Below are 19,000 nucleotides of genomic sequence, written 5' to 3' on the forward strand. Positions count from 1 at the left end.
TTGGTAGCCATCTCCTTCTGTTTCACTGATGAATTTCTTAACTAAAACTGGCTGATGTGTATATATTATTTATAATGCCAAGTAATGTACTACTGTCCATCTTAAGTGCAGTAATTTGATCAAGCTAAATAAGTTTTGCAGCTGGTTTTGCCTTTGATGATTCATGTCTACAATAGCCTACAATTATCATACACACCTCAGTGGATAGTAAAATTAAATGTTTTGCAGCCAGTTTCTTATTTACATTTTAAATGGAATATGTGCGTAAGATTTTTTACTTATTCCACATCCATGAGGACCATTTCATTAGGGATCTGGGGAAGATACAGCAGCAAAGGCTTTTTTTCTTTGTAAATATATTTTATGTATCCTTTCTTCTATGACATGTTCTACAACCTTGAGGACCTCCTCACTCTGGATCTTTGGAACAAAAAGTACATCTAATCTAATCTTGCCCTTGTAAATACTGTAATTTTTACACTTCCCTAATTTAATGAAATTGACTCTGATTGACTGTATGAAGTAATTTCTATAATCTACCAGAGGTGTGGTATGACACTACTGCTCTCGTCAAGATTTCTTCTTCATCTGTTATTTGATACTGCTGATTATGTACATTACTCATCTCTAAATGTGTTCACCTATTTTTGCCATGCTATTTCATTTCATGCATAATCTTTTCAGCATCTGTCTTGGTACACTTAAATATGCTGCAGTTATTGTCAATCTGTGTTATTTTAGATTTTACCTTTTTTCTGGTCAGTAGGCCCAAAATATAAACATTGGAAGCAATTACATCACATTTTAATAATTTATCTCCATCCACTTTCCTCCTAAAAAATAGAGGACATTCTCTGAGGGAACTAAAGGCTAAGTGAGACAGTCATACAGTACCATATTTGTGAGTATGAACAGCAGAACAGGAGTCGCCTATAGGAAAATCAGCACTGAGACTGTAGCAAAAGTTCAGATGTCAGTTTTCAAACTTTCTAAGTGCTTGAGGCCTTCCTGCTTAGCCCTTGACTGATCTACTTTCCATAAGTTCATTCCTCTACATGCCAGAAAAATGCAATTCTGTTCATGAAAGGTACCATATATCTGTCACCACATAAGTTTTTCTTATTTGCTTGTAATTCATTCTGGGATCATTTTCTCCTCAAAACATGATATGTGTTGTCTTATATAAGATTTTGTGTGTGATCTCAAGCTGACATTTCATTTTAGGGTGAAAATGAAATGAATGACAAGATAAGTAGCCAAAGCACACCTGCTCTTACATAGTGGTTTTGCATAGTGAAATTTTAACATGAATGTGTGTCATTATAGCAGTTTCCTCAGATCTGAGAAGTTCTATATACTGATCAACTCATAAACCTGCAGCTTACTAATTTCATATAGCCACTGGTTAAAGTGCTTTTTGATTTAATGTGTAGTTAATCTCAGAATTAATTCCAAAACAGTTTAACTCAATTTAATTTACAGTTGCACCTGTGATCAGCAATATGCCAACAAGAATTAGTGCAGTTGATGGCCAAATAGTAACATTAAATTGCAAGGCAGAGGGTATACCAAGCCCAGTAATTACATGGCTTAAGAATGAACAACCAATTACCCTCTACAAGAAAGATATAATTTTCCTTGATAATAACTCAACAGTGAGGTAAGCTTTCAGGTAAACAAATATATGTGTGGACTTCCATTTCTTTGTTAACACATTACAGCCCTCTTGATGCCAAATCCAGTATTTTAGTAGTAGTAGTTGTTGTAGTAGGAGTAGGAGTAGCTTTATTCACCTGTAGACCTCTTTTTACAAGGATATAGGACATGTCAAAGTATTTGTAAGTTCAGATCAATTTAAAATAAGCTAATTTGTATACATATATATTTACAGATTTCTAGTTAGAGACAATCATTAGATTTACGCCTGGTATACAATACTTTTTTTTACAAATAACTTACTAAATAATGTAATGCCACACTGTTCACTCATATCTCACTGTCAGTCACTGCACACACTATACACACATTGTTTCATAACTCTTCACACACACACACACACACACACACACACACACACACACACACACTGGTGATCTCTGGGCCATTTTCTGTACTACAACTTCCCATTTGCTATCCTGAAAAACTGAGTCAGCATCCATCATCCATCCATAATGAGTGAGATGTTGAGCTCAGAAAGAGGAAAAGGTGTTAGTATTGTGCTATGCATAGCTTGAGGGGAAGTATTTCTTGAAAGGAAAAAAAGGAAGAAAAACAAAGAGTGAAGGTGTTACGTGGAATTTTTTATGTTTTATAATCATCATTATTATTATTATTATTTATTTGTATAACATTTTTTTATCAAACCTCTACTCTTTTTTATCTAAGTAATCCTTCAATGTATGAAATGTATTGCATAACAGGTACTTCTTAGCTGCCTTTTTAAATAAGTGTATTTTTGCAATTTTAACACTACACCACTCTTTATGATGTCTTTGTAGGTGAAGAAACCTTGGGTTTTCAAAGTTGATGTCTTTGCCAAGTTCATAACTTTGTTTATCTGCAGCTGTCTGGTGCTAAAAAATTGGAAACTTGAGGCAAGAATGAGGTCATTTAGACTACATAACAAGATTATTAGACTAATGGAGTGGGTGAACCAATGATCATCATGCAGGCAGCTATTTAGGACAAATAAAATACTACCTCTTCCATGTTTTTATTTATTATAAAATACAATTATTTTGAAAGAAAAATTAAACAGTAACAAACCATTCATCACCTATAATGAATCTGTACACAGTTACCACACAAGACAAATAAATGCTGTACATCTACAACAAAGAAATACAGCATTATTACAGAAAGGCAAACTCCATCCTAGCTTCAAACTTTATAATGCATCGCCCAAATCCACAAAAATAATAATGGATGGAAATAATTTCAAATCAGCCTTTAAGGGTTATTGGGTCAAGAGTAACAGTGCACTAACAGTATTTAGAAAAACAAAACTGTAGCATCAATTAAGATTGTGTTTGTAAAGTGTATAGTTAATAACTAATCAAATAGTCTGTGATATTGCTTGTGCATGCTAAAAAAAAAAGTTTCAAGAAACATGTGTAGTAATTAAGGAACAATTCAATTTCTTTTGTACATTGTGCATTCCTAGGTTCAAAGGGCCAATAAGTAAAGCAAGTTTTATCTATATTTATTTGATTGTAATTTCATTTAGAGACCATCAGCTACTCAGAAATTTCCGAAAGCTTCCTTTGGTGACTACTCTATGTTCTTTATCTTTTCCAGGTTCCTTGCTAACAATTTTGATTCTGGTTCATACAAATGTGTCGCTAGAAATATAGCTGGACTGAGTTCTCAAGAAATTAAGCTATCAGTATTTGGTAAGTTACATATTTCATTTTACAGTATGCTGAGAGACTTTGTAATGAAGTCAGTAAATGGTAGAAAGCATAGTTACTCTTACCTGATAGCAAAGAAATCTTACTCAGGTGTATTAACAGAGGCCTTCTCTAGTGATAGGAAAAGGTGGCTACACACAGAATGTAAGTAAATTAGATATATTACATTTATTGAATGTGTAGGGCATTATAAAATCACGTTTAATAATGTTATAAATGTATCAAAAGAAATGTCAAATAGTGACTCAGCATAAAAATAAATCAAAGGTAGTACGCAGCAGGGTTAAATCTGAATTGGATGTTTCTGTCTGTAACCATAACATTTCTAATATTAAGCCTGAAAGTAACAACACCAGATCCAGCAAAAATATTTCAGTGCTTCAATTACTTTTTCATTAATGTTGTGAAATCTGATTTCAGTGTAGCAGATTACCAGAAGAAAAAGAAATCTGTGTTGGTCTGGTACAAATTTCAGTTGCCTTCAAAAGTTTAGAAATGTTTTTCAGTGGCATAGAAAATATTATATTATATATACCAAGAAAGGTAATTAAATCTGTGCATAAAAGAATAGATCATCCACTGGCTGCATCATTTCCGCAATATACACCTTCCAGGCATATTAGAGTGAGAACCTGTCGAAAGTCTCAATAATCATCTTTTGGAGCATGGACCACTGTGAGAATGGCAAGAAGAGAGCCATTGAGACTCTGGCAGGTACCAAAGGGAATGTGAAGCAATGCTGACTTCAGTGCCATGGCTGGCTGTGCTAGGTTTCTCAGTTGAGGATCTTTGGCACGAACATACCAATCTAGGTGGTCCCATAGATTCTTAATTGGGTTAAAATGTGGGAAGGTTGGTGGCCTGTGGCATACAGTAAACAAATGCTGGTTCTCTTTGAACCATGCACTTACTCTGTGAGCTGTGTGAAATGTTGTATTGTCCTGCTGGTAGATGTCATCGTGCCAAGGAAAAACATGTAGTGATGGACAAGGTCTCCAAAGATAGATGCATACTTCTATTGATCCACTGTGCCTTCCAGAATGATGAGATCACCCAGGGAAGCCACAAAAACATTTCCCAGACCATAACGCTCTGTCCTCCAGTCTGGAACCTTCCGACGATTGTTGCAGGATGATTGGTTTCTGACATTTCACACTGTACACTCCAAAAGTCATCATTCATGTGAAAAGGCCACCTGTTGCCACTCAGTTGACGACCAGTTGCAATATTGGTCTGAAAATCCCAGTCTTTATCACCAGTGAACAGCAGTCAGCATGCGTGCATGAAGCAGGCACCTGCTGTGGAGGTGCATATGTTCTCTGAATGGTTATTGAGGAGATGCTGTTGTTAGCCCCTTGGTTTATCTGGTTGGCCAGTTGCTCAACAGTTGCACATTTATTCAGCTATACACATCTCCACAGCCATTGCAAAGTATGATGTTATTTTGCACAACCAGTTTGGCTTCTTCCAAGAAAAAATCACTATAGGGACTGTAAGTGACATTGTTAACGTGATATGTGCTTCTCAAGACAAAAATAGTAAAGTGAGGGGTCATATGATCTCACCAAGACATTCAGCTCAGTAAACAACTTGTTACCAATCCATGAAATAAAATAAACAATAAGGACATTGCTCTGCAGCGTATTGCTTCATATCTATCTCACAGAAGACAGAATGTAATTATCTCCTCATAGGCAGCAAATTATTCTTCAGAACAGAAAACAGCAACACAGAGTGTCTGTCATGTCTCTGTATTCAGTCCTATTTTCTTTTGTTCTTTGTTAATGACTTTTTCATTGGTGTTTATGTGCCTTCAGTTCTTATCCCTGATGATACATCTGTTTTAATTGAGAACAGACTGACTCTGAACATCTCAAAAATCCTTGTGGTACAATTAACCTTTAAACTCCAGAAGATAACTGTAAACATTAAAAATGGGATTGGTCAAAAAGGGACCATGTAGGGAAATTTTTGAAGAATTGAAAATTGTTAGCTTTTGCAGCCATTTAGATTTTTGAGTGCATATGCTACTTGAAGTCTCAGCATTATTAAACAAAGTCTTCATAAGTATGAAACAAGAAACAAAGATATAAAGTTTACTATATGAACATTAACTTTTATCCAAGGCTTTGCCTCAAAAGCGCAAGAGGATTTCACAACTATGTTGGTAAAAAAAAGATGTTACAATCAACAGTATCTATAGCATTGATGAATTTTATGAAATGTTAGCCTCAAATTAAATATAATCCAAGAAATTGTTTGCAGTTATTTCCCAGTGATAGATGATATAATGGTATTAGTGATAGTGCAGTGTCATGACTGAGAGTGACACACATTTATTTTCCGAATGCTCTGTATAGAGATGGTAAATAAACACAATGCAGTAAGAACAAGAGACAGTTTACAACATTTGCAATGAAATAAAGTTATATACTGTGCAAACATGTAATAAAGAAAATAATGAAAACTGCCTGTATATATTTGTGTTTAGCTAGACTATGTGTATGGTACTTATGTGTATTTAAACTTTATGCATTTGTGTATATTTAATTTGTGAACACATTCAAATGACATCCATTCATTTCATATTGTGTACAAGTGGAGAAATAAATAAATAAATCAGTATCTCCTTGATATATAGGTCAGGCAATTCTTGAACTCTAATCCATACCAGTGATTTAGAACGTCCTACTTTAGGATATGATTGATTACTTGCAGCACAGAGTCGAATGAAATAGCAGTGTTGACTAATGCCTTGGAACTCAGTAGCACATTATAGATAGCAATGCATATGATTAGTTTGATAGAAGAGCTGAAACCAGTGAGAAACGTCTTGCACCTGACATTTGTAATAGTGGACCAGCAGGTCTGCCAGTTTGTCAGTACTGGGTAAAGAGGGATCATGCTGGGAAGAAAGATTTTACAATAGTCAATAACTTTGCAGCCACACAATGCAAAAATGTGATTAGAGCATTTATTTACACTCCAGGTTTGAACTGTCACAAAACAATGTTTCAAATGTGGGATAAAATACAGAATGAATCATGCACTCTGCAAGGGAGTGTGAACTTTCTTCCGGGTCTGCTAGTGCCAAAAGTTATGCACATCTTCCAGAAGTTTGGAAGGAAGGAGAGAGGTACTGACAGAAATAAACTGTGAGGGCTGATATGAGTCATGGCTGAATAGCTCACATGGCAAGAGCATTGCCCATGAAAAACAAAGTTTCAAGTTTGAGTCATGGACTGCTTATAACTTTGATCTACCAGGAAGTTACATAGACTGTAGTTTTCCTATATTCACAGATGCTGTTGAATTGTGGCAATAGGAAAGACTCAATCAGACATAAGTATAAGGACAACAGTGAGAGGTGCTGTGTTATTTTATGAGTTATTGGTGTTATTGCTGTTGTTGTTGTTGTTGGTGGTGGTGGTGTTAATGTTGGTTGTTGGTTTGGTGGTGGTGGTGGCGGCAGTGGCGGTGGTGTTGAAAGAATTGTTGTGAAGCTTTCAAGAGTTCTATTTGCAATCAAGTTCATAGTTTGAAAAAGAATCTGCAGTCTTCACCTTACTGGATTCTAAATAATACAACTAATTAATGAAAGAAGAAAATATCTGAACCCCACTGCCTAAGAACAACCTCAGTACTTCAACTTCAACAAATTAAGAAGTCTGATCATGCAGAACACAATTTATAACAATGACCACAATAAACACATATGGAGACACTGTGTGTGTGTGAGAAAGAGAAAGAGAGAGAAAGAGAGATACAGTTAAAGAGGCTGATCATGCAGAAAACAATTTATAACAATAATCACAATAAACGCATATGGAGACTCTGTGTGTGTGAGAGTGTGAGAAAAAGAGAGAGAGAGAGAGAGACAGACAGACAGACAGTAGGCAGACAGTAGGCACATAGCAGCTTTGACATGGGCTGAATAATGAATTAGTGTAACACATGTTGTTGTGGCTGACAACATGACATCATCTTGCTGACTGTGAAGAAACTCACTGATTGCCAAAAGTGATAATCCTATGCATTGTTCTTTTGGCTGCAAAGGAGCTATTGTAGATGTTAAGCAAACTAATTATTACTCATTTCTACTGTTACGAACTGCTGGATTTTTATTTAAACAGATAGTGAACATAACTGTTTTTATACAACTGTCTAGAGCACTCGTTTAATTGCAGGGAGCCAGCGGTGTGTGATGATTTGATACTTCTGGGGATGAAATCAGTCTATCAGACTGGGATTCAGATTTGGAACCTTTTCCCTTTTGTAGGCAAATGGTCTGCCCACTGAGCTACCCAAGCACATCTCAAAACTGGTTCCCACAGATTCACTTCTAGCATAATCTCTCTGCTGTTGCAAGGTATGCAGGTGCACTTCACTTAAGTTTTGAAGGTAGGAGAGAGATACTAGTGGATTTGAAGCTGTGAGGGAGGCTCATGCATCATGCCTAGATAGCTCAGTCACCAGAAGATTTTCCCATGAAATGCAAAGGTTGCAGGTTTGAGTCCTGATCCAGCACTTATAATCTGCCAAGAAGATTCAAACCTGGTTTTGCTGAGTTTTTTCTATATCATGTGCACTGGTAACTTGAAAGATCTAGATTACAGTAAAGTTTATATCTTTTGCCAATTAAGTAAGGTAAATTGTGCATTGCAGATATTTGTGTCACTATGTCTAAGATTAACATTCCATTAGTATATGCTTGTTTTGTGGAAATAATCTTGAAACTGTGTTTTATATTTGCAGTTTTAAAATTGAAGCAGGAAATTAGAAGAGTTAACAAGACACTAGCTGAGAATATTTTTCATTCATTGTGTCTCTATATCATTTTACTTATCTCAGTGCTTATGATTTCAGTGCCTCCAAAGATCCATCCACCTTCTGAAGAACTCATTCATTCATCCCTGGGCCAAGTAATAATTCTAAACTGCCATGTAACAGGATCACCAGAGCCAACCGTTATTTGGAGAAAAAATGAGGATCTCATTTACAACACCACAAATCTAAGGTAATACTCTCCAGTCATTTCTTCATTTTTGAAACTCTTTAAGTTAAATATGTTATTCAGTATAGCATCATACTTGCAGACTGATATTTTATTATGCTTCTCATTTATTACTATGAATTAAAGTTGAATGCAGGGAAATGTTTTCTTCTGAGCACAATATGTGACATTTATCTTGATGCATTTCCGATAGTAGTTGCTTGGATTGATTCCACAACTATATAAGCCACTTTTTAGGGGAAGAAGATTGACTGAACAGCTATAGTTCTCCCTTGAGCTTTATTCACTTACCAGTTTTGGAAACTTATTTCTGTGTCAGTACTGTATGATATGCCCCATTGACTTAATATGATCTATATAAGAGCAACCACTGTGAATTTCATGGGGGGAGGGGAGCAACAAATGCAGAGACAGAGAGAGAGAGAGAGAGAGAGAGAGAGAGAGAGAGAGAGAGAGAGGTACTTAGCTATGATGTGACTGTAACTACATCATGGTTGAGCACTGACCACAGCATGGAGTGTTTTCTTTCTTTCTTTTCTTCTTCGTCCTTCTTTTCCCAGAAATTTATACCAGTGGTCTTGTGATACAAAATTAATCTGATATGCAGCACTGAGAATGGAGATATAAGTGCCCAAAACCAGTCAACAATTGAAATTTGAAGAAAAATTGTAGCCCTTCAGCAAATCTTCTTCCTCTATAAAAAAAAAAAAAAAAAAAAAAAAAAAAAAAAAAAAAAAAAAAAAAAAAATCGGGCCTACCACAAATGAAATAATTTAGTGTGTAATGTTCATTCATACTTTCACACTTGTGAGATACTCGTACCATCAGAATTTGCACTAGCTGTCAGCAATCACAATTTATTTCAGAATGGTAAAATGTGCCGTGTCACTGCATTTGATTGCAGCCACTGGCCTTCGGAAATCAATTTCCAAGGTCATGCTTGCACTGGTCATTTCTCATGCTACCATGTCAAGAGTGTGCTGTGAACACTTGATTTGAGGATAACTGCCATATCCAGAACTTCCATGGACAATCACAACTAGACAATATAAATACTATAAGGGCCAAAATTTATGGTGAACAAAATAAAGTTACATATAACAAATGGAGCAGTTTTTCATTAATTAATCTAGATGAATGGTCTTGTTAGTCTGTCACAGATTTTTACAATTGAAAGATGGACCACAGTGCAATAAGCCTCTTGTCTATTACATATTAGAATACAATAACTGGTTGGCAGCCATAGCATCCAGTATTATCTCCTTGCTATGGGGCATAAAAATTACAGCCCACTCTTGTACCTATACTCACCAGTCTTCTCATGACAAACAGATTAGCATAGGGACCAGGAAGCTGTCTCTGGACAGTCAAAGTGTGGGAAAAGGATGCCTCGATATATGTTGGCACAAGCCAGAGACTGGGTATGAGGGTATTGAAAACCACTTGAGGTGTTGTGCCCCATTTACCATCAGAGCACTATTAATGGTGCGCTCTTGTGTGGAATGTTTACATAGGGTGAAAGGGGTCCCTGGTACTGCTGTAATTGTGTCGCTATGGCAAATGGTACAGGAACGTACTGTCTGATCATATGCCTCTGTTTATCTGTCTGCAGCTCTCACTACCCCATTACTTTTGAATAGTGTCATATTGGTAAAGGAACATTCCTTTAACATACAGTCATTCCACAGTAACCTTAAACTCAATTATAATTAGCACATCTGCAGATCACAATCAGGAGGTATGTATATGGCTTGAATCCAGCTGCAAGTTTTGTCTGCAACTTCTGTGTGGCAGTTGTATAGACAGGGATCTACATCTACACTCCACAAACCACCATAGGGTATGCAGTAGAGGGTACTTCTTGTACCACTACCTTTTCCTCCCTTTCTGTTCCACATACAAATGGTGTGTGGGAAGAGTGATTGTCAGTAAACCCCTGTATTAGCTCTATTTTTTCCATTGTGGGCATTTTCAAAGAACTATATGGGAGGAAGTAATATGTTGCCTATATCATCTTGGGATGTACTCTTATAACACTCTTGTACTGACAAAATGATCCTGTGGCAAAATTTGTCAGTCTTCATTGGATCTTTTCTGTCTCTTGTTTAATCCAACTGGGTATGGGTCCCATTATTTGTAAGCCACTTCTTTCATGGATGAATTACAATTATTTATTCTTTGGACTACCACTAGGATGAGTAACCATACAGTCTGCTGAACACTGTTGGCAAGCAGGTTGTACTCAGCCATTGTGGGGCGAACTAAGGAGCTACTCAATTGAGAAGTAGTGGTTCCAGTCTCGTAAACTGACATATGGCCAGGAGAGCAGTGTGCTAACCACATGCCCCTCCATATTCAAAAACAGTGATGCCTTGGGCTAAGGATGACATGGTGGCTGATCAGTTCCAGTGGGCCTTCATGACCTGTTCAGGCAGAGTTAAGGTCTTTCTCTCTTTTTTTTTGTTAGACATATGCAACATTCCTTTTGAATTGATGACATATTTTAAACTTCCTGTCATAACTTTTTGACAACAATTACAAACAATAAAAATCCATTCTCTTTATTACTGGTACTTATAAATGATAGAATAATATTGGTACAAATGAAAGTATTCTACTCCTGTGAAAGTATTTCTTAATACTATAAAGGCATTTATTGGTAAGAAACTCCTTCAACGCTGTTTCAAAGTAGCTTCCACTTTAATTCATTTTTAAGTGTTATAAAATCTGACCCCCTTGTAATAGGGGCTGTTGTCTGCAGTCTTTGTTCTATGACTTTCTAGTTGATAATCACAGTTACCCTAGTGTTATGAATGTGTACATCTTGATTTAGACTAATGTACTGCTTGTATATTAAAATTAATTGAACATATTTATAAAAGTATATTAATGGCAGTGTTAGTTATTTTTGAGCATATCTTTGCAAGACTTATTATAACTAAGCTTGCGCAGAATCTTTTACTGCCATTTATACAAAAAAAAAAAAAAAAAAAAAAAAAAAAAAAAAAAAAAAAAAAAAAGGATGAATGCCATAATTACATAAATATTACATGCCCATACTTCGATTCCGTATGTGAGCTGAGGATACACTAAAGCGTAGTATAGCATAGTTATTTCCTCATAATTCAGAATTTGTGACATTGTCTTCATTGTGTAAATTATTTCCATAATTTTTTGGCATAAAGATCAATGTGATATTCACAGGAGAGTTGTCTGTCTAACATTATGTCAAAAAAGGCAGTTGTATCATCCAGTTTTATTTCTATACCATCATCAGACACTATGTTCCACTGGACTGCATCAAGTTCGTAATGTGTATGAAAGTCAATTGGAATTGTTTTACTAAAGTTTAACCTTAAACAATAATCTTGGAAGTAGTTCTCCAGCCAAATAAGACACCAGAACAATTCAGGGCCAGATCATTCTCACTGGGTCTCTAGTTAATAACTGTCATGTCATCTGCTTAATTAAATATCTTGATATTGTGCACTGTGTGTAGACAGTTAATATATAATATGAGCAATAAAGGCCCCAAAACTGACCCTTGCAGCACAACACATTTTAATATAACTGGACTTGAGCTTCTTAATAATATTATCCACTTTGTGTGTGACTTGTTTAACCTAATGTCTGTCTTGTAGACATGATTGTAAGACACTTTTAGCTATTCCTCTGATACCATAAGTTTCCAGTTCATCAAGTAGCAGCCCACAAGATACTGTGCCAGGTGGTTGTGACAGATCTAGGAATAAAATAGGTAACCTTTCTTTCTCATCTAATTTCATTAATATTGTATACACTAGATTTCATATGGCAGTTGATGTTGTTTAGCCTTTTGTAAAACCATGTTGGGTTGCTTGTAGCACTTTTCCCATGTCAGGAAATAGACCATCTTCCATATGAGAATTGATAACAGTTGATAAAGGTGATGCAATTTTATGTATGCATTTCTTAAGAGTGTCCAGACTAAGACCATCATATCCTGCTGCATGGGAATTCTTTAAGCTACTCACAATTATAATTATTTCTTCTTTACTTGTTGGCCTCAAAAATATACTTCCTGACACTGGTGTTCCCCTGAATTTGTATTTATGATTTTTAAGCTGATTGTTGATGCTGGAGCCAACAGAAGCAAAGTAATTGATAAATAGATCTGCTGTCTTATTCTGATCAGTTTCTATTGTGCCATTTATCAGCAAGTGATTTTCAGTTGTATGGTTCCCAGATTTACCTATTTCTCTATTTACTATTGACCTAGATGTTTTGGAGATATTATTTGAGTTCTGAATGACACTTTCAAAATGTTTCTGTTTTTCTGAATATTGATAAATTTTGTGAGTGACTTGTATGCACCTTTGAAGTTTGCGGTGTCTTGATGACTATCAACATTATTTCATGACAGTTAATATTATAATCTGTGTAGTTAGGTATGTCTTCAGAGTATTGCGTATGTGTGGTTAAAAATAGTTGTTCTGCTGGATAGCCATATCTGTAATGTTGCTACATCCTCACTCCAGGGTATATCATTGCCAAACCACTGAATTACACACAGTCTAGCTTTTGTACCCAGTTAATGTTGATGAAGAGTAGCAGTTGGCACAGCCAAAACTCTCATGAGCCAGCGATAATCTTTCTATTGCTAAATTATCAGCAGTGATGAATGCTTCATGTGCAATCAGGATTGAGTATTGCCTTAAATTTGTGAGACTGACTCTGGAAGCAACCATATGCATTACAGTATGTTTGTAAGAGCTACAGTACAAACAGGAAGAATGCCTCCTGCCTTGTTTGAATAAAATCTGTCTTACTGGAGACTTTCCCAACTCAAGAAGGGAAATAATCTTGGCTAGCCTTTACAACACAGAGAATGTCCATAAATTTATGAGTAGTTGTTATACTGGTTGTCTTACAAGCTTGTAAGGAAGACCCTAAAGTACATGATCATCAAACAACACCTGACCACTCTCTTCAAATTCAGAAAGTTCTCAGTCACTTCCAGTGTCAGTTTCATGTGGTATCCCTGTAAGCAGCAATACCAGAGAATGTCTCACACAGGCATCTCATGGGTATTCCATTCAGTTGTGAGCAGGCATTTGGATACTGATGGAGTCTACACTCTAAAATCTGAGCTTGCAGTGGAATCTTCCTACATTCATATTGTACTTCTTTTCTAGAACTTTTTCAAATCATGCCCATTGTCCATCCAGTATAATACCGAGACATGACGCTAAACTGTAATTCTTCAAGTTCAGGAGTACAGCAACAGCTAACATTTTTTATTAGACTTCTCATGGTTTTTGTTACAACAGTGACTACAAGCCCAACGGTTGACTGCTGTCTTTGTGCATGTGTTTTGTTATAGATCAAAGGCAGATGTTATGCTGTGCCTTAAGTATCATTAGTATTAGTGTCAAATCCTACACAGCACAGCAGATAATGTTTATATTTTGACTTGCCAGTTGGACTAGAACATTACCAACTCAAAACATGGTGACAACATATTGTTGTCTTTATTGAGTAGTGATTCTTTGAATAGCCATTTGCCATTTAGAAAACTAGGCAGTGTTCACAGACAAGAAGGGGAATGTGGCATGGAACACATGATGTAGTTTAGTGGTAGGAACCATAAAATTCACAATAGCAACGTAATCACAATGATTTCTGTTGTGGATCTTATTCATACTGGGACTATTTTAACTTCAAAAGATTGGGTCATTCTCCTAGTTTTGGTAAAACTTATGGTGTTATTTTCATTTATTATGTGATATGTGATTTATTCATCTCATTATGTACAATTTTCAAATCATTCGATTTGATGTACTGGAGACATGTCAAGGTTTACAAAAAGAAACTTTTTTCTCTTTTTTAAGAGAAGTACAAAAGTTTACATTATATTTTACATTTCTAAGTTACAGCTACACAAGTACATACAATTATACATGTAATAAAATCCCTGTGTTCAGTCTGTGAAACTGTCCTCAATGAATTCTTCGACAGAATAATAACACTTTTTCACCAGAAGAGTAAAGAGCAATATTTTCAGTGAACCAAGCTCCATCCCAAATATATTACTGCCTTTTATTTTATTGAAAATTTTAACACCATATACTCTGGCAATTGGGCATAAAGTTGAAAACAATCTGTTGGAAGTTTGAAATTATCTCTGTGGTGGGTGCTGTAATTGTTGTCAAAATGGAAAGTGTCCAGTGTATGTTGATTTTTATATAAGAACACCACCACCTCATATATGTAAAATGAGGGGGTAGATAGTATTTTTAAATTTTTAACAGTGGTCAACAGGATTCCCATTTTTTTGCAACACACATGTTTCTAATTACTTTCTTTTGTGATACTAGGAGCCTAGTGACATTTGTTGAATTTCCTTATAAGATTATGCCATAACAAATAACTGACTCAAAGTAGCAGTGATAAACTATCTTTCTGGTATCCATGTTTGTGGCACCTGACAACATGCACATTGCAAATGCCAAGCTGTTCAGTTTATTTGATAAGTAATCTTTGTGTACCTTCCAATTTAAATTTTTATGATTTAGGCCTAAAAACTTCACATGATTTGCTTCTGTGATATCCCTATCATTGCAAGTTATCTTTATTTCAGATCTTTCTGCTGATTTAGCTTCTAATTGCATCATGTTGGTTTTAGTTACTTTTAGTTTTAGTCCATTTTGATGGAATGAAGATTCAAATTTTTCTAAAGTATTTTTAACTTTTTCTGGAATACTTTCATATACCTCATTTTCAATTAGGACTGATGTATCATCAGCAAATAAGACTGAATGAACATCAATAGCAAGTGATAGGTCATTTACGTGAAAAAGAAACAGATAGGAGCCCAATATCGAACCTTGAGGGACTCCTTGGTGAACTGCTTTCCATTCTGAGGAATAATTGGTTCAATTTCAAGTTAAAATTTCTCTTTGTTTCCTATCTGACAGGTAAGAGCTAAACCATTTTAAAGCAGTGTCCCCGATTCCATACATCTGTAATTTGTGGAGTAGTAATGCATGGTTCACTGAATGGAAAGCTTTAGTTAGATCACAGAATATTCCTGTGACCTCTCTACGATTATCTAAGGTGGAGAATTTTTTTATTTTATTTTATTTTATTTATTTTTTTCTAAACACATTTATAGCATTCATAGTGCTTTTACCCTGTTGGAGTCCAAATGGTTTTTAAAAATTATATCATTTACTGTAAGAAATTTACTAATTTGTTTTGCTGCAATCTTTTCAAACACTTGTAGAGAAGACCAGCAAAAGAGAGATAGGGTGGAAATTCCCCATATCTTCTGTCAATCCTTTTTTGAATAGAGGTTTGATCTCAGCATATTTCAATAAATTTTGGAAGCATCCCTGTTCAAAAGATTGATTTATAATAATTGACAGTGGTTGAGAAATAATATTGCACACACACTTGATTACAGATGTGGTTATTTCATCCCACCCATGTGAGGTTTTGTTTTTTAGAGACAATATTTCCTTTTCCACATCACTTTGGGTGATTTTTTCAAATTGTTTAACAGATGGGTTCTGGCTGTTTTCCAAATTTGTGATGCCTTGATAGAATGTCATATCCACATCTGATCTTACTACATTTAGGAAGAATTCATTGAAACAACTTGACATCTGAACAAGGTTTACTATAATTTCATTTTCATGTTTAATTTTCAAAATCACATGAATCTTAACTTTGGCTCCTAATTCAGACTGAACAACTGACCAAACTGTTTTTGTCTTATTTCTGTGTTCTCATATGAATTTATTATTTGCCATTTTTTTAGCTGCCACTACAACTTTCCTAAATACAGCTTTATACTGTTTGACTTAAGTAAGAAAATACAGATTTCTGTTTGATTTTAACTCATTGTTGAGCTCTCTCTTCCTGGCACTAGAAATTTTTATTCCTTTTGTAATCTATTTGAGTTTACCATTTACTTTCTTTTGCTTAGAGCTGCAAGGAAATGATTCATTAAATGCCTAAGAAACGATTTAAGAATTTGTCATAGTTTATTGAACTTGAACTATTGTGGTCTACAGGCCAGCTCATTATACTTAGTTTACTGCAGAATAAATACATTTTACTTTTACTGTGATCCCTTTTTATATACACTTCTGGAGGCTTTAGGCTATTTGCTTTTGGGAGCTCAATAAACAGAGCTGAGTGATCTGAAATACCCAAGTCTAAGCAGTATTTGTGCTTATTTCCATTGTCAAATTTGTCGTTGGTAATAATATTATCAATGCAGGTCACTGATCTGCTGTTTTCCGTAGTGTCTTCAGAAAAGTTTAGCTCGAAACTAGATTTCTGAATTAAGTCATGAAATTTTGCAGTATCATTGCTTGCAATTAAGACATTTAAGTTGATGTATGCTGCTATAACAACTTTTTTCTTATTTTCTTTCTGAAGATTTTCTAGGAGGCATTGGAATTTGGCTAAGAACACTTTTGTTACCACACATCCAGGAATTCTGTAGATTGCTATAACCAGTGTGTTCAGATCACTTAGTTCTACAGAGCAACTTTCCAACATGCTCTCTTCATTTAAATAATTAAAACTGTCTCTTATTTTATAACTTACAGAAGAATTGACAAGAATGAAGGAGCCTCCATGAGATTTGCTTATTCTACAAAAGCTAGAAGCTACCTTAAAAATAATAATGTTTAATACTTTTATACACTCTTCTGTTAACCATTGTTCATTTAGGCAGATTATTTTAATATATACAGATTCTGAAAGCAGAATTTTTAGTTCATCGATTTTTGAGCATTTACAATTTGGTAATTCTGCCCCTGAGCCATTTATATTCCAGTGCATCAATAGATCACTTTTGTTTTTGGTTACTTCACGTGCATCCTTTGTTGGGTACGTAAACTCTTTATTTTCAGTTTGAGTCTTTTCTTTTATCACCCCTTTCAGAATGAATTAGTTTCCCTTGCTCATTGGGATTTTACACGCATCTATGAACATTTTACTAAGGTTCACAGAGCCTAATCTATTCAAGTGCAGGCCATCTTTTCCCAGACACTTAACATTTAAGAACTTGTTTGGGTCAATGAATACTGCACCAAGTCTGTTGCACTGTTCCCTAATGCCAGTATTTATCCTGTTGATGTCAGGATCACTTACCGATCTTCAGTGAATAATTCCACTAATTATGAGCCTGGATGTTGGGTATACAGTTTTCGCCGATCTAATCAGATTTCGTGTTTCATTCATGATTTCTTCCTCACTGTTACTGCAGATGGAGTTTGTTCCAACATGGATTAAGACACCTCTGCAATCGTCAGTACTTAAAGTTTTGTTACCAGTTTCGCAGTGTTTGTTTTCATGCACAATACATTCTTAAAATGTTTGTTGAGTTGATGCGATCGAATTCCAGGTTGAACATCAATCTTACAGTCCGGGACAATAACATTTTTAATATAGCATCACCTATAAACAGAAAATCATTTTTGTCATCTTCTTTGTTCATTGCACTATTAAATTTGTCCTTATTATTATAGGGAACCGTTTTCCATTTATACTTTTCACTTGTTTCCCTGATGGAGTTCTCTGTGGTGTTATTCGTCATATTACACATAAGCGGATTTTTGCCACTTTGTTCAGTAATGGGTTGGCTTCTACACACACAGGATTTTCTTTCAGTAACTAGTTCAGAATTTTCTTGTTTCAGTGCTAAAATTTCTGCTTTCCGCACTTCAATGTCACTTTGAAGCAGTTTAATAATTTCTTCTTTTATGTTCACAGTACTTAGGGGTTCAGCCATCTCAGTACATAAACAATGTGGACATGACCATGGAAAATAGTCTTTTATGAGTTTTAAATTCACTTTCGCACATTTTTCGTGAAGCCATTAGTTACATTTCACACAAAAGATGCCTTTGATGATGTGTTTCGAACATTCGTTACACAATGAACTATTTTATTTAACCTTTTTTGGGGTCTGAGATGTGTCACAGCACTTCAGATAAGCTGATAAGATTATTTTGACATTATTTTTTCCTTTTCAAGGTACAAATAGAAATGTGCATCTTAGTGACACTGTGAGGGACTTGCAACCACATTTTTTGGACATCAGGTGTCTATTTATTTTATTTATTTATTTATTGTTCCATGGGACCAAATTAAGGAGAAGTCTCCATGGTCATGGAATGAGTCAATACATGAAATTATAACACGATAGTAGAAACAGATAAAATGAAATACAAGAAACATATTCAGGCGACAATTCGTAAGTTTAAATAAAGAAAATCAACAATGTAACACTGGAATTTGCTTAATTTTTCAGCTCTTCCAGGAGCTCCTCGACAGAATAGAAGGAGTGAGCCAAGAGGAAACTCTTCAGTTTAGACTTAAAAGCGTTTGGGCTACTGCCAAGATTTTTGAGTTCTTGTGGTAGCTTATTGAAAATGGATGCAGCAGAATAGTGCACTCCTTTCTGCACAAGAGTCAAGGAAGTGCATTCCACATGCAGATTTGATTTCTGCTAGTATTAACTGAATGAATGCTGCTAACTCTTGGGAATAAGCTAATATTGCTAACAACAAACGGCATT

At 35.3% G+C, this 19,000-nt stretch overlaps 1 protein-coding gene across 1 annotated transcript in view; it reads left to right on the forward strand.

The window, feature by feature from the left end:
* Positions 1–19,000, forward strand: part of LOC124555753 (hemicentin-1-like) — an 817,128-nt gene that overhangs the window by 389,573 nt on the left and 408,555 nt on the right. The window contains exons 24-26 of the mRNA XM_047129776.1: positions 1,483–1,660; positions 3,298–3,392; positions 8,277–8,427. Coding sequence (XP_046985732.1) covers positions 1,483–1,660; positions 3,298–3,392; positions 8,277–8,427 — 424 coding nt within the window. The remainder of the gene's footprint in view (positions 1–1,482; positions 1,661–3,297; positions 3,393–8,276; positions 8,428–19,000) is intronic.

The sequence above is a fragment of the Schistocerca americana genome, chromosome X (genome assembly GCF_021461395.2).
Source record: "Schistocerca americana isolate TAMUIC-IGC-003095 chromosome X, iqSchAmer2.1, whole genome shotgun sequence".
In the NCBI taxonomy this organism is placed as follows: Eukaryota; Metazoa; Arthropoda; class Insecta; order Orthoptera; family Acrididae; genus Schistocerca; species Schistocerca americana.